The sequence below is a fragment of the Lytechinus pictus genome, chromosome 10 (genome assembly GCF_037042905.1).
Source record: "Lytechinus pictus isolate F3 Inbred chromosome 10, Lp3.0, whole genome shotgun sequence".
Lineage (NCBI taxonomy): Eukaryota > Metazoa > Echinodermata > Echinoidea > Temnopleuroida > Toxopneustidae > Lytechinus > Lytechinus pictus.
Window position 1 is genome coordinate 30,495,500 of NC_087254.1, and position 22,858 is coordinate 30,518,357.

At 36.4% G+C, this 22,858-nt stretch overlaps 1 protein-coding gene across 1 annotated transcript; it reads left to right on the forward strand.

Annotated features, from left to right (window-relative positions):
• Window positions 1-551: 551 nt before the first annotated feature.
• On the forward strand, window positions 552-22,827 carry LOC129269453 (bifunctional apoptosis regulator-like). The gene is made up of 8 exons (XM_064105788.1): window positions 552-671; window positions 9,144-9,652; window positions 10,371-10,578; window positions 10,970-11,129; window positions 13,595-13,749; window positions 14,309-14,485; window positions 16,284-16,480; window positions 18,571-22,827. The coding sequence occupies exons 2-8, from the start codon at window positions 9,240-9,242 to the stop codon at window positions 18,731-18,733; spliced, it is 1,473 nt and encodes a 490-aa protein (XP_063961858.1). The 5' UTR covers window positions 552-671; window positions 9,144-9,239; the 3' UTR covers window positions 18,734-22,827.
• Window positions 22,828-22,858: the final 31 nt, after the last annotated feature.

Sequence of the window (22,858 nt, forward strand, 5' to 3'; positions counted from 1 at the left end):
ATCTTCCTCAAACTTTCAACAATATGTTTCTTTGATTTTTCTCTTTGATATGGATTCAGCTGGTTTCAAGGGTTTCATTCTCCTTTAATAATATACTCGTGATATAGGCCCCGCTACTGTGTTGGAGTGCCTGAAGTGCCGTAGTGCGGGGCCTTTATAACGATTATAGTATTATACTCGTGAAACAAGCCCCGCGAACGGACATTCTAAGCCATTCAACACAGCAGCGGGACCTATATCACGAGTATATATAGTGAGCTGAAGTTAGCAACCTAGATATTGAGGTATGATCGATTACAAGTTTTTCTCGAGCGGGGCCTATATCACGATTTTGCCTTTTAGGGAGTTAGAAAACGGGGTACTTAGAAGTAGAAGTGAAATAGTGAAGCTACAGGTCGGGTAGCCCCCCCCCCCCCATGAAATTAATTTTCAATAATCGAAAAAAAATAGCACTATGATATCAATCTAAATGATATTCAGCTCCTGAAAGGTCGACCACATCGCAAGTCTGAGCCACTCAATGGTCTGAGCGTGATGGCATTGGAATAGCAAACCGGGTGGTATACGATTTGGGAGCGATGTTATATCAATCTGACTGCACTGAGGATGTGATGACCGGTACCGTTGTTTCTTTTTTGTGAACGACGTCACTGAACTTCGAAGTTCTGGAGGTAAATACACAAACATCATTTCTATCGAGCATGATTCTTGTACAATCTCAATTAAGTTGATGGAAATTTTATCTCACTAGTTTGATGAATGTTTGTGAATAAAATTTGATTACCTGGTTTACGTTTTTAACTGCAATTTGCATTTCGACGTTTTTGTAAGTTACAAATTACAAACACAAAAGCGAACGAGTGGGACTTGCAATTTGCATGAATAGTCTATTGCCTGACCTCTACTCTAGTCTAACCCCACTCCTAGTACCAATGAGGTCCAACATTACATGTATGGACCTCATAGGCGACATCAGTAGTATTTTTGGTTAGAAATCTCTGAGAACAGGATATTTAGGCAATTATATCACAAGTACAAGCTCTAGGCCTATTCCTTTCTCTTATTTAAATTATAATTTTATAGGCCTAGTGTAAATGCATCGTTAGCAACAACAAAAAATGAAAGAAATGAAGGGGAACTTACATTTTCACGGCTTTTTCCTGATTTTCTGGGCAGCTGCTCTTCTCTTCTGACTCGCGATCGAAGCTGATATGAAGATCACGTGATTCGCGTTCTCGTCAGCTGATCGGTTGGTTATTCTTTTCGTCAGACGTTAATAATATATATTTTATAATGCTAGCATTCATCGCTAATTTAGGTGAAAGAGATTGAAGTTAAACAGCGCCAGGTCGGAATCATAATTATTTTGGAAGAGTGTATTTATACACTCGATCTCATACCTGACGTAGACGGCGCTATTCAACAAATGCACAATCTTCAATATAAAAAATAAAACAGAAAGAACGCCTTGAACACAGGCTAAAATGCCTAACGATTTATCCGCGGCATTAACAACTATCGTAAAGGGCGCTCCATTTATCAATAAAGATGGACGCTAAGCTGTCTATGGCGACAAAATTTGCCGCAAATATTTACGAAGAATTGTGAGAAATGGTCTGAAAATGCAACAAAAGAACCGGTGAGTACCGATTAAACATTATTAAAGTTATAAATAGATTATACATACCTTGTAGATTTAGTTTTTAAGGTGATATTAGTGCTTAGTTCTAAGCTAGGGAGGCCCAAACGCGCGTGAGTGGAGTCCCAGTTTATTAGCACGGGTAAGTATTGGGGTGTCGCCTAGAGTGGTCTAACCCAGGGAGCTCCGGCCCGCGAAGCGGCCCCATTCTACCCACCCGTGGGTGCATCTCTGCCGCTGTGTACAGGAAAATTGAAGGCACGGCGCATTCAACAATGCAACAAATTCCCGCATAATTAATAAGAGAATTTACATTTCCTAAAATGGGATAAGCAGTCACAACAGGCAACCGCCAAAGGTACGAGGGCGTTAAACTTCATCAGAAGGAACTTCTATCACTGCTCTAAAACAGTGAAGGAACGTTTATACCATTCACTTGTTAGACCCCACCTAGAATACGCTTCGATAGCATGGCACCCAGGCACAGTCAAGAACACCAAATTGCTGGAAATGGTTCAGAGACGAGCCGCCCGGTTCGTCACAGGAAACTACACACGGGGATCCAGTGTTACTAACATAATGACAACACTTGGCTGGATGTCTCTCGAAGAAAGGAGGCGAAATCACCGAATCATCAACTTATATAAGATCATCCATGGAGAAACTCAACTTGACTTAAATAAATATGTCACAAGAAAAATAAGAAGACTAAGAAGATCCCATGATGAACTGTATGACGTCACTTCAAAGTTCATCACAACTACTCAACTGGCTAATTCCTTCTTCCCTGAAGCAATCTCCCACTGGAATAACCTCACAGCTGATATGGTATCCTCCAAAAGCACTGACATACTTAAAGCAAAACTAAACATGCAAAACCTGCAACAAAACAAAACAGAGTAATAATACTCCCACTCTCGTCAGCCCTGAGTTACCCTTCCTGGTGGAGGACTTCAGGGATTGAAACTACAAGGTACAAGGTACAGAATGAAGTCCTACGAAACTTACCAAACGACACTCACACGTATTGCGAGGTTAGTATACCCAGTTGTTGTGTGTCCGGACAGGTTGTGTGTCCGGACGATCAGTTTTAGAAAGTAATTTGGAAAAATTTACAAGCGAAGTTTCATCAATTTTTAGTTCAAAATGTTAGGAAATATTAGAGAGAACAAAATCGAAGATGATTATAACTAGTATTGAATTCATATTTTTAGTGTAATCCAAAGACAAAAAAGAAGGCTTCAAAAATATAAAGTGTCCGGACACCCGATCCCCCATCCTATAGTATACTAACCTCGCACCACGAACCGCGTTTGGCAGTGGATTTCTAACTAGTGGGTCACGCGTGCTGGGATCTCGCTTCTTGGGTCCACAACACACGACTTCTATGGCTTGATTTTTCTGTGCGTGGCGGCATGTAATGAACCCTTGGGTGACCAAACGATGACGATGTGAAGCCTGAAGTGAAGGCAATTCCTCCTAAAAAGTCCTAATAATATGAATATCTCTCAAGTCAAAATAGCGTCATTAAAAATAAGCGTTGATTTTTCTTCTCGTTGACAAAATAGGGAGCAACCTTGCGAGTTCTCAAATTTTTCGTCTAATGAGCGAAAGAGGGCGCGCGATTTATCTTCACATCAAAGACGCCACAAGGGAAAGACTAGACTGTAGACACAAAAACTAAAGTAATAGGCCCTACACGTAAATCGATGACGATGCAAAGCTTTACGCGAAGTCGGCAAAGTGTCCAATCTTTTTACTGTAAAGACTTTGGTGGAACGAACGGTAGCACTTGCGGGGCTTCGTTCAAGGTACGTAGAATTTTCTATATTTTTTGTTTAATTTGTCATCGCTTTGAATATTTTCCAAAAAGTATTATCATCAGCAAAAATATTAAAAAGTATGTTTTTTAAGTTATTGCATTTATTGGTGTCTCTATTTTATCAAACAATCATTGGAATTGCGCATACAATGAATCAAGAATCTAGTTTTTAAAATACCGACAAGCTGAATTAAGGTTGTGAATTGTATTAGCGCCACCAACGACCTTCCTTTTATTTCCCTGGAAGAGACATGCGAAGCCACTTTCCAGGCCGAGGTAAGCGAATTTGCTCTTTTTTGTGTCCTTTTTAAATTATAAAATATGTTAAAAATTGAAAATGGAACGCTTTTCTCCAGCAAAAGCCCTGGTGAGTAGCGGAATGGGTTTCGGCTAACATCATTCACGTTATGAAGCGATGTTAACGTTAACTCTAAAATCCATGGCGTAAACACGTTGGTTGTGCGAGGTTAGTATAGCATATACTAACCTCGCAATACGTGTGAGTGCATTCTACCCCATTTTGGAGAGCATATGTCCGCCTAAACAGCTGGCAGCCGTCTGTTTCGAGGAGTTTTTTAACAATTAAAAAAAAAAGATAGTTTTATAGATATGACATCATTTTAATCTTGTCATCACGCCACACCCAGTCACATTAATGTGAGGGTCGTATACTGTACTCGTTAGAGGTCTACTGTGTGTGGTCAACCCTAGCCTGGAGGCTCCTAGAGAGTAAAAATCATTTACTAACGTATGCTTACTCTCAACGGAGCCTGGAATTGCTTCTACACGCACCGCCCAAAAACCTGAATCTTTCGCCCCCGAGATTTCTACTTTCCTTCTAAAAGATCTAGCCCTAAATCGTGTACATGGGATACAACTTTATTTCCGACATTTCCACGATATTGATTTTATTTTTAAACAAGAATTCATTAAAAAAACAAGAAAAATGTTATGAAAAGACAGGAAGAACTTGCCACCGTGTTCATTGTCTTTCGCTTGGCGACAGCACGCAAACCGCGCGATTTGCATTTTTGTGCATAGAGGACCTAGATAATTAACTCTGTGCTCGACTCGCCAAATGGATATACCGCACTCGGTCCTACGGACCTCGGTGCGGTATATCCATTAGCTCTTCTCGCACATCGTTCATTATTTGGCCCTGCATGCACGCATGCATGCGTGCATTATTTGTATAATATACAACTTTGTTATTTCACAGGTACCGTATGCGTATGACCAGGGGTGGTATTCTGAGATCCATTTTATCTCAGATAAAATAAAACATTCTATCTCTGTTAAAATCAGTGAGATAAAATAACCTTAAAATCTCTTGAAATTGGTATTCTGAGAACAATTTTATTTACATTTTATGATTTATCTCTGTAAGATACACCTGAAGACCTATTCTTTAATCAATATCCAATGAGAAACGCTCTTTTATAGCTCTCTCTTCTCACTCAACCAATGGAAATCCATTCCGCCTGGAGGTGCGGCGAAGGAGTGAGATTGCATCAATTTATTAAATTCAAATACGCTTATGCGTCTTTACAGAGATTTCTTTAAACAAAAATTACAATAATCTCTTTTTTTTTTAAAGTCTTTATCGCATCTTTTCAAGCATCATTAGTTAACAAAATATTAGTTAAGAAAAGTCTTATGAAATAATTCCTGATTGTACAGGAATAACATTAAGGTGTTGTTCTCAGTAAATATATAATTTTTCTTCATTTTCATGTTGACATTTATTCATCTAGAAATATTGATGAAATCAACATCCCTGAGATAAAATAGCCCCTACCCTCTTTTAAGTTTATTTTATTTTTTCTTCAAAGTAACATGGGCGCAAGCATATCATCCGCGTTGCAAAGGTAAAATACGTGATTGGTAAGTCTACGCAGGCACTGCTCTGTCGCGTTTCATGTATAGATAAACAGATAAAATTTTGAATTTTATCTGGTAAAATGTCATCTCAGAATACCAATTTCATTTTAAGAGATAAAATAAAATATCTTAAAGATAAAATGACCTCAGAATACCGCCCCTGGACTGGCAGGAGGTAGTGCCAAATTTAGAATGGGTGCATGAGCCTACCAGAGGTCATAATTAAAAATTATACATTCTGAGGTCAGTAACTGAGCACTCACACTAGTGTGAGTTTAGTATTAGTATACTAACCTGGCACAGTGAACCGCCTTTGGCAGTGGATTTCTAATAACTAGTGGGTCACGCGTGCTGCTGCGACGCCACTTCTGGCATCCACAACACACAACTTCTATGGCTTGATTTTTCTGTGTGCATTGGCATGTAATGAACCCTTGAGTGGTAACTGAGAAACCTAAGAATTCTTTTTACATAAGAATGAGAAAAGTAATGAATTAGTAATGGATTAGGTAGATCTATTAGTAAAATATATGCACTCAGTGTCCACAGCTTTGAGAATGGAGTGGATAAGTATGGAGATGTGAACCAGTGAAGTTCAAGTTTGATGCTGACCCACCAGGACATGATCCGGCCAACCTAAAGAGTAGGCAGAATTTGAAGCTGAATACAGAGTCTTAAGACTGCATTCTGATGCATCCATAAGTAAGACTTCCATATGTACCCCCCCCTCCCACTTAAAGTAAAATTGAAAATAAAAATATGGAGAAGGTTCAAAATAATATATCTAGATCTAGCCCTAAAGTAGAACATATACATATATGATGGGAGTGTGGAAATACCTTCCAAAATATGGCTTTGTTCCGTCAAATTTTCGAGCAGGATCGAGTGCGTGTAATTGTCCATAGACATCGGTTTATTTAGTCAGTAAAGGGTCTGAAAGCCTAGACTTGTCAAAGTATTGGCTCATAATTGCTAGAAAACCTCTTCCAGTATCAGTGCTTCACGCTGGCATAGCGGGAAGAATCTCGACTGCAGTTTCAAGGTGAGTTCGAGTCCCAACTAAGGTAAGAATTACTAGAAAATCAGTAGAGAAACGGGAAGTGAATGAACTGGAAGTCTCAACAATCTTGTTATTTTAGGTGGGGGTAAATATGGAAGTCTTTCTGGTATAAAAAAGTCAAAATTCTTTTCCAAGAGAAACTGATCAAACTTTAGTCGAGTTATGTTACAAGGGCACTGGCCATGTCCAGCTCCTGGTGATATACAGTGACATCTGAACTAATTGGCGCGGTCCGGGGGATGGGCCTTATAATCAAATTTAATTAAATTCTGCATTACGCCACCAAAAATTAATCTTTTCGAATTGTATGGTAAGGTCCCCTAACTCTGCACCGTGCCCACAAACTTTACACATGCAATACATAGAACTAAAGATATTCATTAAAAAATCTGACTCAAATAATGAATTTGGGCATTTCGTGTGACGACCTCAAAATGCACCTTCTTTTTGTTCAATCTGATAATGACTGGTCGAGGTTTTCCAAGAAAATCATATATTTCTCTCAAACTTTCATGAGATTTTTGGCACACTTACACATAAGGAACATTACCAACTTAATCGTGATTAATCTCAAGTTATATTGTTAGGTATGCAGACATTGCCCCCCCCCCTTCATAAGACATCCTTAGACTCTACTCCATGCTCAGGAAGACTATTCCATAAATTACAGATTCTCAATGTAAAAAAGTTCTTACGTGTATTCTTATTAGCTCTAACCTTGAAAAGCTTGTGCGCATGTCCCCTTGTACTGATGTGAGAATTCAGTTGCAAACATGGGTCAACATCAGGGTCATATTTGTGGAGAATCCTCAATTGTTAATTGTTATATCCCTTTCTTTTTTCAGTTTAAATGTCATTAATTATATACATTGCAGAGAGCACGATGCAGGTTTTGCTGTGGTTTTGATACTCGGACCTTTGTCTGGCGCCAAGCGCAAGTGAATCTGTTCACCCGACGGGAGCGGCTGCATATTCATGATATTTTTATGGTGGTGTGTGGGTCGCATGCTTTGGCTGTTGCTACGTCGGGTGTTTATGCTTGACGTGGTAGCGGCTTTTGTGTGCGATCTGCATACTGCCTGGTATGTGCATTGGCTCCCGGCAGGTGGATGGAGACACTTTGTCCAGGCGTTTTTTCATTGCGAAACCTGTATACACGTAATCATGATTGTTGTGCGTTTTGGTGCATCCAATTCATCAAGCCTTATTGGCTTTTACGGGTGCACCCTTTCCATTATATTTTAAATTATATTTTGTACTTTATTATTTGTATGCTATGTATATTATATTTCCTATTTGTATCATTTTAATCAATTTGATATTTCCATTTTTTACTTGTACATATGTATTTTTAATGGAAATAAATAAATGAATGAATGAAGATCTCTATCATGTCACCCCTAGCTCGTCTATAAAGTAGAGTAGGCAAATCAAGCTTCTTCAGTCTCTCAGGATATGAGAGCCCTTTCAAAGTTGGGACGTAGTGAATAGCTCGTCTCTGCACATTCTTAAGTGCATTGATATGTTTCACTTTGTATGGATTCCACACAGGGTGGCCATACTCTATATGAGGCCGAAGAAAAGCCTTAAAAAGTCTCTTAAAGTATCTTCATGGAGAGAAACAAATGATTTCCTTTCCAAACCTGCTAGCTGAAACAATTTGAAACAATTTTCTGTATGTGGGCATAAAATGAAAGTATGCCATCTATATCTATGCCCAGGTCTTTCATCCAATCAACATCCTCCAGATTACATGTATATTTAATGTTATCTTTCTTTAAACGGTATGACCTGGGAGGGTAACTTTACACTATGTATACAGGACAAAAAGTCAAAACTTTACACTTCTCAGGGTGGAAGTTAAGAAGCCACTTATCAGACCAAGACTTTAACACATGAAGATCGTCTTGAAACAGAAGGTCACGATTTCAAGTAATCTCACTAAGAATCTATCTGCAAAAAGGTACATATCACTCTTAACACAGTCAGGTAAATTGTTCACATACAAAACAAAGAGAATGGGACCCAAATAGTCCCGTAGCTCGGATTGTTTACCGAACTGCCGGGTTGACATTGTCCGGCCCAGAACATTATGGGTCTGTTTTTTTTTGCATCCCTTGAACCCTGTAAATAACCTGGATGGTTTGATAAAATTTGAGCCATTTTGAGGTGTCATCTGTCACCAAAATAAAAGTCATTAAACTATTTTTAACAAGCAATCCATCGACTTTAAGTGTGATGGTCGAGGGGACAGGTCAAAGGCCAAGCATCCCTACCTTGTTTTTATTCTTTCCTATAGGATGATTTTGATTGATGTGTTTGATCAGACCTATGAGTCATGGGCTTTGAAATATCCCCTTGTCTGTCACTGTCTACTTTTGTTTGTTCATAAGTTTTTTTAACCAATATTATTCAGGCACCCAGATCAAACACAAAAACATCTGAATAGTAGGCTTTGAATACAGACAGATCAAATTGAAAGAGGACAGATCTAATCATATTTATGTGATTTTTGTGTACACATTTGTCACCTATTTCAGGTTTCAATAAACAATTATTCTTGAATGGAACAGGACCTGGAGCATTAGGGGCTGTAAATTATTGGTTGAAGTGAACAGCACATGTCATACTGCCAATAATTTGGATCCATTGACTGTGTCCATGATGTCTGCAATCTCACCAAAGAATGATGTAAAACACTAACTAAACAGATCTCTTCTTGCTTCTTTTCATACATGTAGCATCTGATGTGGAACATGATAATTGATCTCCAGAATGGCCATTGTTATGTCATGGTTGCAAAGAGATTTCTGCAGTACACTTAGGCACATACGTAGATGGTAGACGATAACATGGCTGCATCAGATGAAGAGTCACATCAGCGATATCACAGAAATAGAAACGTGAAAGTTAACGGCAGGTATGACCAACCAATCAGACACTCACGATCCCATTCCACGAGTGATCTCCCAGCCAAAGAGTTTCAGGAAAGGACGTTGAAACCATCCCTTTATGAGGAAACTCGAAGGGAAGAAGCGGATGATGCGCTTTACTCAGAAGTGAGCTTGATGGACAGTAATTTCTCCTGCGCATGCTGCTATGAGCTCATGGTGCAACCCACCACCTTGAACTGTGGACATAGCTTCTGTCGGCTGTGCTTAGCAAGATGGTGGAAAACATCACAGAAGATGACGTGTCCAGAGTGCAGGCAACCTTGGACTGGATTTCCTCATATCAACATCATCATCAGGTACAGTCTTTTGTTGAACCGACAGTAGCATGTTTCTCAGGATCATCATAATTGTCATTTCACTGACATCCCATGGAAATGCATGTTAAAAAGGGTGAATTATTTACTGGTTAATGTCCCAATTCTTTATGGAAATTGCAATAAACAATTGGTGCTCATGCAAGCTCCTTCAATGAGAAGTAGTCGAGTGTGTGGTCTGACTAATGAGATGTACAAATTTTGTCTAATTTTCTATTTTTTGTTTAATTTTGTGTATGGGGGGAAGGGAACTTTAGATGTGAATTGTGGACTTAACAAGTATTTACTAGCTTTAACCACCAATAGTTTTATAGCATACACTACTATGAGCTGTCTATGAGGTTGTACTATATGGTTTCCCAGGAAATGCATTTCCTTTCTATCACTTCAACATCAATGTCAAAATCAGTGTACAGAATATAATTGTAACTGTCTTTGTTGGGTTTTATGATAATTGTGCAGTCATGTACTGAGAATAAATACTATTCATGTAGACTCACCCAACAGTGGTCCTAGAAACCTAATCAATGTTACACGTACATTGGAAGCTGATAAGAGGTACTTTAAGATGATATTAGTTTAGTGATCACAAATCAGTGCTTGGCTATCATTAAGGTATCATACATTTGTACATGTTCATGTAATGACCCTGCCTTAAATTGAGCAGAATGATTTCATGTCCGACACCTTAAACTTGCAGGAACACAATAGACAAGCTCCATCCCAAGGCCATTCGAAGGCGTACTACCGCCCTCCAATCCTTTGAGAACATCAAGCTTCTCCAGGAGTTTGAGGAGTTTGGTGAGGCAGATGAGAAGACAAGAGAAGCAGAGGCCGCAGGAGGGAGGCAGGACAGACTCAGAAAGGGTTTTGTATGGGGAGTCCTCACAACACTTGGTCTTGTCTTTGTAAGTGTTATGATAAGATGAAGAAACTGTGATTGTCTAGTAGTGCCATCAATTTTTAAAACGTGTTCTCAATGCTACATTACTAATGTAGCATTGAGAACACGTTTTAGGCCTATTTAGAAAATTTGGCAGATTATTTTTCTTAGGAAAGAAACAATTGTGATAAGGACAAGATGAATCCTAAATCAATGGGGGTTTTTCTTAGAGAAAATAAAACACCTCCCCCCCTTCCCTTTAGGCATCAAAAGAGCCCAATCTTGTCTTGTTATGAGGCTGGATTGCATGTTAATGCAAGGTATATAAATTCCTTTTTATAAATTCAATTCTACATGAGTTTGAAGACAAGTTTAATGGCCCATATTTGATGTTTCCCTTCTTGATCATCTTTCAGTGTTTGCAGATCCTATTGAATTGGAACAGACAGGACAGTGAGATGTTGGTGTACAAACCTCTTTCAAGATGGAGACCTGTGGATGTCTCACAGTGGTTGTCAGAGCTTGGTTCCTGGGCTGCCGATGGCTACAGTAGGCAGTTTAATGCCAGTGGAATAAGTGAGTGGTATAATGTAAATGGAATATTTTAGGTGAAAAATCTGGATTTTTGTCTCACCTGCATAGCAGAGTGAGACTATAGGCGCCGCTTTTCCGACGGCGACGGCGGCGGCGTCAACACCAAATCTTAACCTGAGGTTAAGTTTTTGAAATGACAGCATAACTTAGAAAGTATATTGACCTAGTTCATGAAACTTGGCCATAAGGTTAATCAAGTATTACTGAACATCCTGCCTGAGTTTCATGTCACATGACCAAGGTCAAAGGTCATTTAGGGTCAATGAACTTAGACCATGTTGGGGGAATCAACATCAAAATCTTAACCTAAGGTTAAGTTTTTGAAATGTCATCATAACTTAGAAAATATATGGACCTAGTTCATGAAACTTATACATAAGGTTAATCAAGTATCACTGAACATCCTGCATGAGTTTCACGTCACATGACCAAGGTCAAAGGTCATTTAGGGTCAATGAACTTTGGCCGAATTGGGGGTATCTGTTGAATTACCATCATAACTTTGAAAGTTTATGGATCTGATTCATGAAACTTGGACATAATAGTAATCAAGTATTACTGAACATCCTGTGCAAGTTTCAGGTCACATGATCAAGGTCAAAGGTCATTTGGGGTCAATGAACTTTGGCCAAATTGGGGTATTTGTTGAATTACAGCCATAAATTTGAAAGTGTGTTGGTCTAGTTCAAAAACTTAGACATAATAGTAATCAAGTATCACTGAACATCCTGTGCGAGTTTCAGGTCACATGATCAAGGTCAAAGGTCATGTAAGGTCAAAGAACTTTGGCCACGTTGGGGGTATTTGTTGAATTGCCATCATATCTCTATAAGTGTATTGGTCTAGTTCATAAAACGTGGAAATAAGAGTAACCAAGTATCACTGAACATCTTGTGCGAGTTATAGTAGTTTTCAAAATCAGCACTGCTGCTATATTGAATCGCGTGATGCAGGTGAGACGGCCAGAGGCATTCCACTTGTTGTGATTAATGATACTAATATTAACCCATTGGCTACTGAATTCTATGATGTCCCCAAAGGCTTCATGTATATACCACCCTGCTCAAGTGTATATTGTGATGTTGATGATAATTAAGAAATAGTAATGATACCATCATATTTTACCCAGTGTATCCACTTCAGTTATGAAAACCGTTCTTCCAGTGGGCCCTGCTTAACATAGTAATTTAATAATTGATGATGATAACATAATGAAATTTTGTTGGTTTCTTAAAAATAAGGATAAAATAATTATACTGGCTCATATAGCTTTATCTAGGGACAGTGATTTTCCGTTAAAAAAAAATGCCTTTTCCGTTTGAGAAAATCTTAAATTCCATTTCAGCATGTCAGAAAACGTAAATTCAGTTCCCCATAGACTTTGTGTACATGAAAAAGTGACAATTCTGTTTACCCATTGAATAGCAATATCACAACACTCGCGCAGGCCAAAATTTGTATCTGCCACTGTACCAACAACACAGTAGAATCTGTTCTAATCTGATCTATGCGTGTACACAAAATATTTTGACGAACATAAATACATCCTCACCTTTTACATTATTAGCATCATTTTACAGTTGAATGAAATTTTATCGATAATTTTGGGGTTTTTTTGGACATCGTTTTCAGCAGTGAACGATTATCGCCTATCCACCATTTTGGATTTCAAGACCGCAATATCGTGCTGTTACATCGTCGAATGTAGAGGGCAGCAACACACAACCATTTTGTTAAAATCAAACGATGTGTGCATGTGAATGTTTTTGATGAGCCCAACCCCACCGGCCCAGGGTAGGGGTGAGGGGTTCGATCGAGTGTGATGGAGTCGAGTGCAGTCACGATGTGTGAATTGTCATGATTATAGCGAAGTGAGGTCGTGTTTTGTGGCCATTTAATATTCGTATTTTGTTGAGATTTCGTAGTAATTTTTTGTTGCTGTTCTGTGTATTTTGAGGAAAAATATGTTTTCCGTGATTTTTCGTTTGAAATGCCACTTTCCATTTCAAAAGGCCCTTTCCGTGAATTCCGTCCGTTTTCCGCAATCGCGGAAAATTACTGTCCCTATTTATCACTTACTTTCTAAGTAGTCGGTATTTACTCTTCAATGGTGCAGTATAATTACCCAGGCTTTTGCAGCGCAGCTGTTATGCACTACATTTAAGGAACAAGAACATACAGTTTATTCAAATTGTGCTGCTCTCAACCCAGGTTAGAACCTGGATGGAACTTGTTCCAGGATAACATGTATCCATGCAGAAGTAAATTAGATCACTGATGAGATTCAAACCCCTTGCCTTCTGATTAAAAAGTGTGAGTCAGAAAAAAATGACCATGATACTCCTACAAGTACACCTGTGAATTTCATGTTGTAGAATTTTGGCCCCCAGCATTGTGCTGTTGCTTAATAATTATTATTATGTGTCTGTATATTTTGTCTCTTTTAGATGGGGTTCTCTTGGAGGGGCTACAGTCTGAAGGAGAGCTGGAGCCGGAACCCTTCAATATTAACAACTCACTTCACCGTCAGGCCATCTTGGTAGCCCTGGAGAGGGTCAAGCAACTTGGTGGAAAACCTCCAAGAGATCTATGGGAGTTCAAGGTAGGAAGACATTAATTTATTTTTAGATATAAGTAAGCAATGGATATATGCTGAAATATGAAGAAAAAAATATGTGATAACATACAGCTAGACTGAGATTATGGGTTAGCTGAATCAGTTTATGAAACACAATGTCAGCTTGGCTTTTTCCTATGGTCTCAGCCATTTATCTCCCATCTTTGATCTAAACTTGTTGCAATGGAATTGAAAAGTCAAAATTACTGTTTTGTCACATGCCAGTCTGCATTTTTACCTTTTTTTTCCTCTTTCAAAGATCTCTATCAATTTTTGTATTACAATATTTGAAATTAAATAAATAAATACACGGCATTGCTAGAAAAGATGAAAGTAAAAGCTGATCAAAATAAAGCTTTAATAATCCACTGTCCTGAATGGGTTAAAAACAATTTCTTTTAAAAGTTATTTGTTAATATTTTGATGGTGTAGATGCATTCAGGTACATTTAAGTCAGTTGGAACGTTCTTCCAAAGTGCTACATTCTTTCAGTATAATCATAAACCTAAGAATCTAATAATCTTTTTATGTTTTCCTTTGTTAGGCATTGCATCAAGGCCTGAGCACCTTCCTATCCTACACAGTTCGTGAGTTTCCTCGTCTAACCATGACTGGCATGTACATGTTCTACTATGAAGATGTTTTTCTTCCATTTATTCATCTTGTCTGCCCGGCGAGGTCTGACGTCGCTGGAGAAGCAAACATCATTGTGCAATACTATGTAAGTCACAGGATAACATGTATAAAGGGGGTCCTTGTGCCTGCGTACTGAACAATTTAACTTAAGATTAGAGATGAATATTCTTTTTATTTCACAAAAAATTTCAGTTGATAATGTCCATTATAATCTCATTAAACTTTGACAGAAATTTATAGTTTTCTTGGAAAAAACCTGAGCCAGTTATTTTAAGATTGAAAGAAAAAAGGTGCCCCATATCTGCCCACCCATTCACTCTACAGACAATTTGGGGGTTTTGATGAGAAAGGTTGCATTTTGAGGCCGTCACATGAAACACCTGAAATCCAATATTTTTTCACAATTTTTTTGTTGGATTTTTTAATGAATATCTGTATATGTAATGCAAGTGTAATGTTTGTGGTCGTTGTGTATCTACTTTTATTAGAATCATGCAGATACCCGTAATTATGGTAAGGCACCCCATGTCTGAGCATACGACGTATGCGCAGACATGGGGTGCCTTACCATAATTTTGTACAAAAATAAATTTTTTAACTTCAATTAATTTTTTTTTAAATAACAATAAGCCCTTTGAGAACTTTGTTTCGGTTTCTGAAAAGAAGTGTGAACACATCACACTTTTGATAGCTACATTTGTTTTGATTGATAAATAATGTAATAAAAAAAATGGCTGCTGATCTTTGAACTTGTATGTTAAGTTTTGGAGTAGGTTCTATTTCAAAGCGTTAATCAGATTAAAGGTCACAGATAATCCATGCGGGGCAAACAGTAATTAGACTATGTATGAAGATATGATTTGAAATTATAAACAAGCTATGGCATAAATTCCTGATAGAAGATCAATGAATCATCTGGTTGACAAATTAAGAAATTTTTTTTCACTGAATCTAGCCGCCATTTCACATGGTTAAAAAATTATCATTTAAATGATGATTCCAGTGAAAAATAATGCTAATGACGAATATTTAGCACGTGTGAAACCAAACAAGAACATGATTAGAATCACAAACACTAATCACAGTCACGATTACAGTTGCAATCATCTTTACAATGATGATTCAATATTCACATGTGAAAAGGCCCTAGATCACTCGGCTAATGAATAGGTTTCAACAGAGATGCTCTTGAGGTATTTCTGTAGCTATAAGGTCATTGCAGGTCACTGATGAAATTCTGTTGACCTGCTTTGCCCTGCCAACAAGTTTTTTTTGTAAACAAGCAGGAATTCTGCACCTGTGTTTGTAGATTTCAGATCCTGTTTGAAATGTACAATTACAATACATGAATGGATTGGAATGCTAGGCAGCTGTTAGTTGTTAATTACTTTCAGTGCTTGTAACTGAGGAAATACCTTGATGTACATTTTGAAATATACCTGGTATTTTGTTTCAGCTGATATGAAAAGCTTTATGGCTTGAAGTACTGATGATAATGTGCTGTGGTCATTTTTAGTTTTGATGTGACTATCATTTAAAATATATAGATTTAGAATCTGTAGATGTTACTGATGACTTTGGTACCAGAATCTAAAAGTACTGGTCCAAAATTGAGTTACATAATTCCTTCTATTTAGTATGTAGTTCGTTGAAAAAAAGCTCTTCTGCTTAATTGTAATGTGATTGCAAACGTCATTTCTTGTAGCAGTAGTAGTGACTTATTAATTTGGAAAAGTGAAGCCATTTAATTTTTAAAAAATAGTAAATCAACCGTACATGTTGAATTTGGAGAAATCCAACTCTTCGCAACCATGAAACCATGTCAGTTATAATGTAAATTTAATTTTTATTCTTTCTCCCTTTTTTAATTTTCTTGCTACCAGAGTGAAGACATTGCTTGGGAGCAGTGGGTGGAGTTCATCCCCAAGTTCCTCTTCCTCCCGTATTTCCTTTATGCAGAGTTTGCCTGGAACTTTGCCGATGTAAACGCCTTGCCCGTAGCTTTCACCCTTGCAAACTGTGCCTTCCTGACAATGGTTGAGGCCAAGGCCATCACTGCTTTCTTCAGGAGGGGGGTCAGGTAAGCTCATGTACAATGCACAGTCAATACAGGGCCCTGTATCGTAAAGCCTAGTGATCGATCGTAGGCTGATTTTTGTGATTTGTCTGTTTCTGTTTGTTTATGGTAACTCCCGTAGGAACTCGACAGGACAGCATTTTGCTGGTAAACGTCAAGCTGGTATATATAACCAATTACCTGGGAAACATTTTTACGTCTAAGTTAATAAGTCATAATGGCTGACCTTATAGACGACAGATATTACTCTGGGGCCTTTTCATCAAAGTGGAGACAATGGCAGAGTGGGGATTCGAACTCACAATCTTGTGATTGTGAGTCCAATGCTCTAACCACTGGACCACACGACCTGTGTCATACATAACACGCAATGCAATCAATCATATGAAGAATTGCTAGGCTTTATGTAATTGGGCCCTGGAGGGTATTTCACAAGGATTCAAAGCTAAATATAGATCAGGGTTCAGGCTCATTACGGGTCAATCCGCACACGATATCTAATACAGGATCTCATTCATGATTACACGGTAGCGCGTATCCCCTGGGGCCTGTAACACAAAAGCTTAGCATTTTTCTACGATTGATCGTATTGACTACAATGTGCAATTAATCATGATGGTCAAGTGTACGATGAATTGCTCATCTTTGTGTTGCGGGACCCAGATCTTGATTAGACCGATGCAATGATTCATTATATACATGTATCGCACACAACTGGGATTAAAGCATGATTTTTACTTATACTTAAACCTTGTATAACACCCCCCCCCCCCTTATAACTGATGGGTGCAGATAGTTTACTCATGAGAGACAAGATAATTGATTTTAAAGGGAAATCCATATCAAATATAAGTTGTTTATTAAAGAGAAATGAAACATAGTATCAGAGAAGCAGGTACATAGATGAAGTGTAAACAGTATTGGACAAAATTTTAGAAATATGAAGTTTTATAAGTTGCAATCACTATGCTATTTGGTATTTCAAATTGACTTCATGATAGTGCCTTTGTAATTAATTGAAGGATAGGGCCAGCCAGCCAACTCCTTCATTTTCACCAATTACTAATGGGCAATTCCAAAAAATATGTATATACGTCCGACCACTTATATGTGGGACCTTCATGAAATTTTCTGTATCTGATTTCTTGTTCTTTTGACAGTACTTCTGTAATGCTCTCAAATGACCATGACTTGGTTAGTTTATGAAGTGAACTAAAACTTGAGAAAAATGGTGGTCGGATGTACAAAAAGGTTGATTATTTTATGGAATTGCCCATATATGTCCTTTTTCAAAAGTCTATGAATGAATAATTTTGTCATATAAGTACATGTATGTTCAAATGGGTTGATAAAGAACCAAGATATATGAAGGTTTTACAATGAATGATATTTTTATCATATCTGTGAATGAATAGTGCCATTCATTCATGGTTCTAATGGCACCTTTTATATCAGTGCAGTTTATGAGGGAAAGAAAAAACATCTGGCAATTCCAGTCTCTTATACCTTTGAAATTTTGTGAAGAACAATGTGAATCTTTTGTCCTGAAATAGTTTCAGGGTTTTAATCCTACACTATATAATATGCCTTATTAGTTGAAGGTTAGGCTGCTCATATTGAACTTAGTTGCACAATCACTTTACCTGAAGGGTAGTTGAACTCCTGACATGCCATATTTGGAAGGTTGAATTCAAACCATGGTCTTACTCAGTGGTAAAAGCCAAACTTGACACAAATCTTTAACTGTACATGTTACATTTTCAGCTCATTTGGCATTCAACTTATTAAAAACTTTCAAGAAATTAAAGTAGTTTTCTTAAATGTTAATACATTATATATATATATATAGGATCCAATTAAAATGAAAAACTTATACAGTACAATCAAGTTTTCATATTTTTGGCTTTCCAATATTTTAGCACAGAGTTAGATCATGGCTTGAATTTAAAGCAGAGTTTAGATTTATGAGAATTTATGTGAAATTTGCTACCAATGAGCAACTTTGGCATTTTAAAAGTTATATATGACGTAATGTAATATACAAACTTACACATGTCTGATTCTTTGTCATTCTAATTCTTTTTCATACACAGGACTACATTCTTCTCCTTAAAGCGACAGACAAACACCTTTGTTATCATCTTCTTCAGTTGTCTTCTGTGGCCCATCATACCAACTATTGTAACAGACCTCATGTTCTACATCTCTATGTATTACTCACCATGTATCAACTTCTATGAAGTCTTTATGCAGTGAGGCAATGCAGTGATATATCCTTTTACTAGTTATTATTGCTAATGCCTGTACAATGGGGGATTTAGAGTAAGGTGTTGCTGTTTGTGATAAACATTACCTACTGGAACCGGGTGATCTATGTACAAAGCTTGTGGGAATCATAGAATTCGGTAGTCAACAGGTTAAGAGTGCAAAAAAGGCTGCCAAATGAAGTGAGCTCAAACACCGAGTTGGTTCAGAAAGACAATACTGATCATGCGATTGATGGTTTGACTCTGGATGATGACATCATGCCTCTGCTTGACCGTCTCAACTTCACGCTAGAAGTCTTGATGATAAAAATGAAATCAGGAAGAAACAACATAATCTATAAATCACCCAAAGAAACCCAAACAGTCAATATAATTGTTCATTAAAATGTATAAAGCTTTGGTGATATTCACTCATCTTAACTTGAAATCAAGATTCACCCCTCCCCCTGCTGATGGGATTGGTGTTGATGAAACAATGTTCTAGATCATGAACGCAAGCTGCCGGAAATATTTTTCTTTCTAGTGTCAATTCGAACACCACCGTCATTTCAAGTATGGTGTTGTGACCCAACCAACACCAGATTCCAACACCATATTTAAAATGATTGAATATTGAAACATATTGTTCAAATTGTCATTCTACTAAGACTATTTAATTTATAATTCTTAAAGAGATGCCAGGCAATGTTTTAGAAGCAGCCAGTATCGATTTATTTTTGTACACGCAATTATCTAGATATACTACAGATTTTCTTGAATGAAGACTATTATTTGTATTTCTTCACTTTAGTGTTTAAAGAATCAACATGTCAGAATTATTCTACAAACTTGATGTTGGTTGTGTGTGTTTTGACATTGCATGATTCTACACATTGAATGAAACAGCTTTTAGGATTTGATATTCTTTGATGAAAGCCCTGAACATTTAACTTATATCTGTTTTTTTACTGGATTATTAGTTGTAATGCAGGAAACTAAAATAGTAATACATATTGGCTTGATAAAACAAGTATTCAAATTGCCAATTGTAATATATATGGATCAATGTTTTTTTGACCCAGTTTATTTCATTTTAAATCATTGATACATGTAGGTGCTCTGAACTTTTATAAGATTTATTATATTAGAATCCCATCATTTATTGAGCAAAAAGATTAGCTTTGAAGGTGATAGTGATGAAATGAGTACCTGTAACTAACTATATCTTTCAAAAGTTTAACAATAGATACCTGAGTATGAAAATAAAACATTTATTTTAGTAATGTATTTGAAGTAAAATACCATACAGTAAAGAATTATATTTCTTGTTTGCGCATATTCATTTAAAAAGAGTGTGTGCGTTTGAATCACAGCTATAAAAAATAATGAAGCCAGAAGGTCTTCATGGCATTAGGTCTCCTCAGTATCAACATTTCATGAACATTTTCACATAAGCTCAAGTTTTACTTTATCTTCATTGCACCTTCGCATTTGGCTTAGAAATAATTTTTCTGATTTAAATTCATTCCTTCTTGGAGGGAAGCAAAATATTATAGTACTTAAACTGGTTAAGATGAATGTGTGTGAGGTTAAAATTAATGTCATTCATCGATTCAGAGCAGCTTGATATAGTGATTATCATTTAAAGATCACTTGTTTTGATTATGTTGAAATTGAACCAGATAGAGGTGAATTGAGACCATTAAAGAAAAAGATGTGGCATATTTAATGCAGGGCTGCCAAGTCTCCCTGATTGTCTAGGAGACACCCTAAAAATTTACTGACTTTCGAGCAAAAAGCTGCAGATTTTGATTTATACATTGAATTATCACTGTATCAGGATCTTGATGTGATACAGTGCAGGACCGTTATGATAAGCTTTAAGATAATATTTTTGTAAGAAATTATTGCTAGCAGAAATTTTATCTCAAAATTTTTAATTTGATTCTCTGAATTACCACTAATCCCAATGAGTACTTGTAGTGATTAACACCTTAGGGTAAGTTTATATTACCATGATATGGTTTGAAGAAGTTATTTTATTTGCCAAAATACATGTATATCAATTCAATAATTACATTTTTTTTAATTAAGTTAAGTTCATTTTATGTGACAGCCAATACCCTTTTCCATTATGGTATTATCTTGCATACTTAACTTTCAGTGAAAATATGGTTTAACGAGATCTGGGTTTTTAATTTTTTTTTAAGTATTCCTGGTCCTATATTAAGTCTTTTTTATGCTATTCCTTCTGTGTTTTCAGCTTTCCTTTTTTTTTTTTTTTTGAAGTGACTTAAAATAATTCTTTGTTTTACCCATGGACCTCCATATACTGAATTTCAACTTATCAGTATATATATATTTTAAGTTGCTACATTTTATATGTTCTTATTTGTTTTCATAAATATCTGTTTCCATTATGAAGTGACTCATTAAATTTGTTGCTTATAGTGAAAGGGAATAGTTTTAGTATTTAGTCTTCCTTTAGTACTCATTTGATATAATACATGTATATCGTGCAAAATTCACCTTATACAAAGAAGCTGTAGATCTTTATGAAAGTACACAACATACTCATAATGGGTCTAATATGACCACTTTTTAAGTGACCTGTGTCTGTATGTATAATATGTGGTTATTGTATTTTTATGTCTTTCCTGTCAAAAGTCAGTAGCCACGGAGCAATATTGTATTACAGGCTCTTGCTTGCAAGCACCCATTAATTTCAATAGAAAGTTATGCAATGAAGTCTATCTATATCAGTACATTCAGGCATGGCCCTTTGAAGTTGGTCTCCTCTCAAGCGTCAATCAAATGTTATTATGTTTCATAATGGCATTCTTATATTTTATGTACATATATGTTATAAACCAACACGTTACACATATAGGTAAAAAATACATTTCAACATATTTTATAAAAAAAATTGATACTTCTTTCAATCTTGTATGTAAAAGTAAACAAATTATGAACTAGAGTAGGAAATTGGCAACTGAAATTGAATTTGTCTATGTGATTGATCAAAATTAATTCTCATTCCTATGCTCATAAACTTATTCCATTTATTCTATTAAAAATAATAGGAATTTACGTAGACACAAAATTTTATTTTTTCATGATTATTGATTATGAATGATATATTCTATATTTTGTTCAGCTAAGGTGTGTTGTATATTATCAGTATCTGCCCATGAAAATATTTACATATTTACACTAAATATTCATATATTTATAAAGCCAGTTTAATTGAAAAAAATGAAATAGTTTCACTGCAATTCGTGTGTATATTACCAAATTATTATTTTTTCTTTAAATAAAAAAAAAGGAAATAAACTTATTCACCAGGTAGGGTGTTTAGTTAGATTCACATATTTAAAAAGATCTTGCAATCAGGATGTATTTTTGCTTTAAAAGATGCTTGTCTTATATCTTGTACACAAAAAACACAAAAATACAGTCCTGCATGTTCATATTACAGTCATTTCCTGGAGATGAAAAATGATGAATAAGCTTCCATAATGAGCCTTCGATCAGGCAAAGAAATCTGAGACACAGAAAAATAGCAGCATGTAAAATCAGGGTAATGTATTACTTTGTCTCCTGAAGTAATACTATTATTATTTTCATTTTTTTTAATATATCATATATATGCTTATAATCCATGAATGTTTTCTTTTATTCATATCAAGCTTGCCAACCAATATCATGCAGCCCAGATCCCTGTATGTGTAATTTCAACAAAGTTGAAGAGATGTGTGTTACAGAAATAACCAAAGCAGGGAAAATCAGGTTATTTAATTTTGTAGGGCATATTTCAAACAAAGAGATATATGCGCGGATCATTTATTTTAAACAACAGCTCAGTTACAGGCAGTCTTAAGAGCTTTTATTTCCATTATATTAAAAGCAAAACAGCCTGTATGAATTTTGTACTCCTTGTTTTACTATATGGGCTTAAAGTATAAACATTAAAATCTATTGTTAGCATTACAGTTAAATTCTAAAACATTTGTTTAAGCCTATAAACAATACCAGGGGGTGTTTCACAAAGATTTAAGTATTACTTAGAGTCGCACGGAAATGTCTAGTTGTGAAAGGTATAAAGGGCATGCCCGCATTGGTCAGATCATGTGAA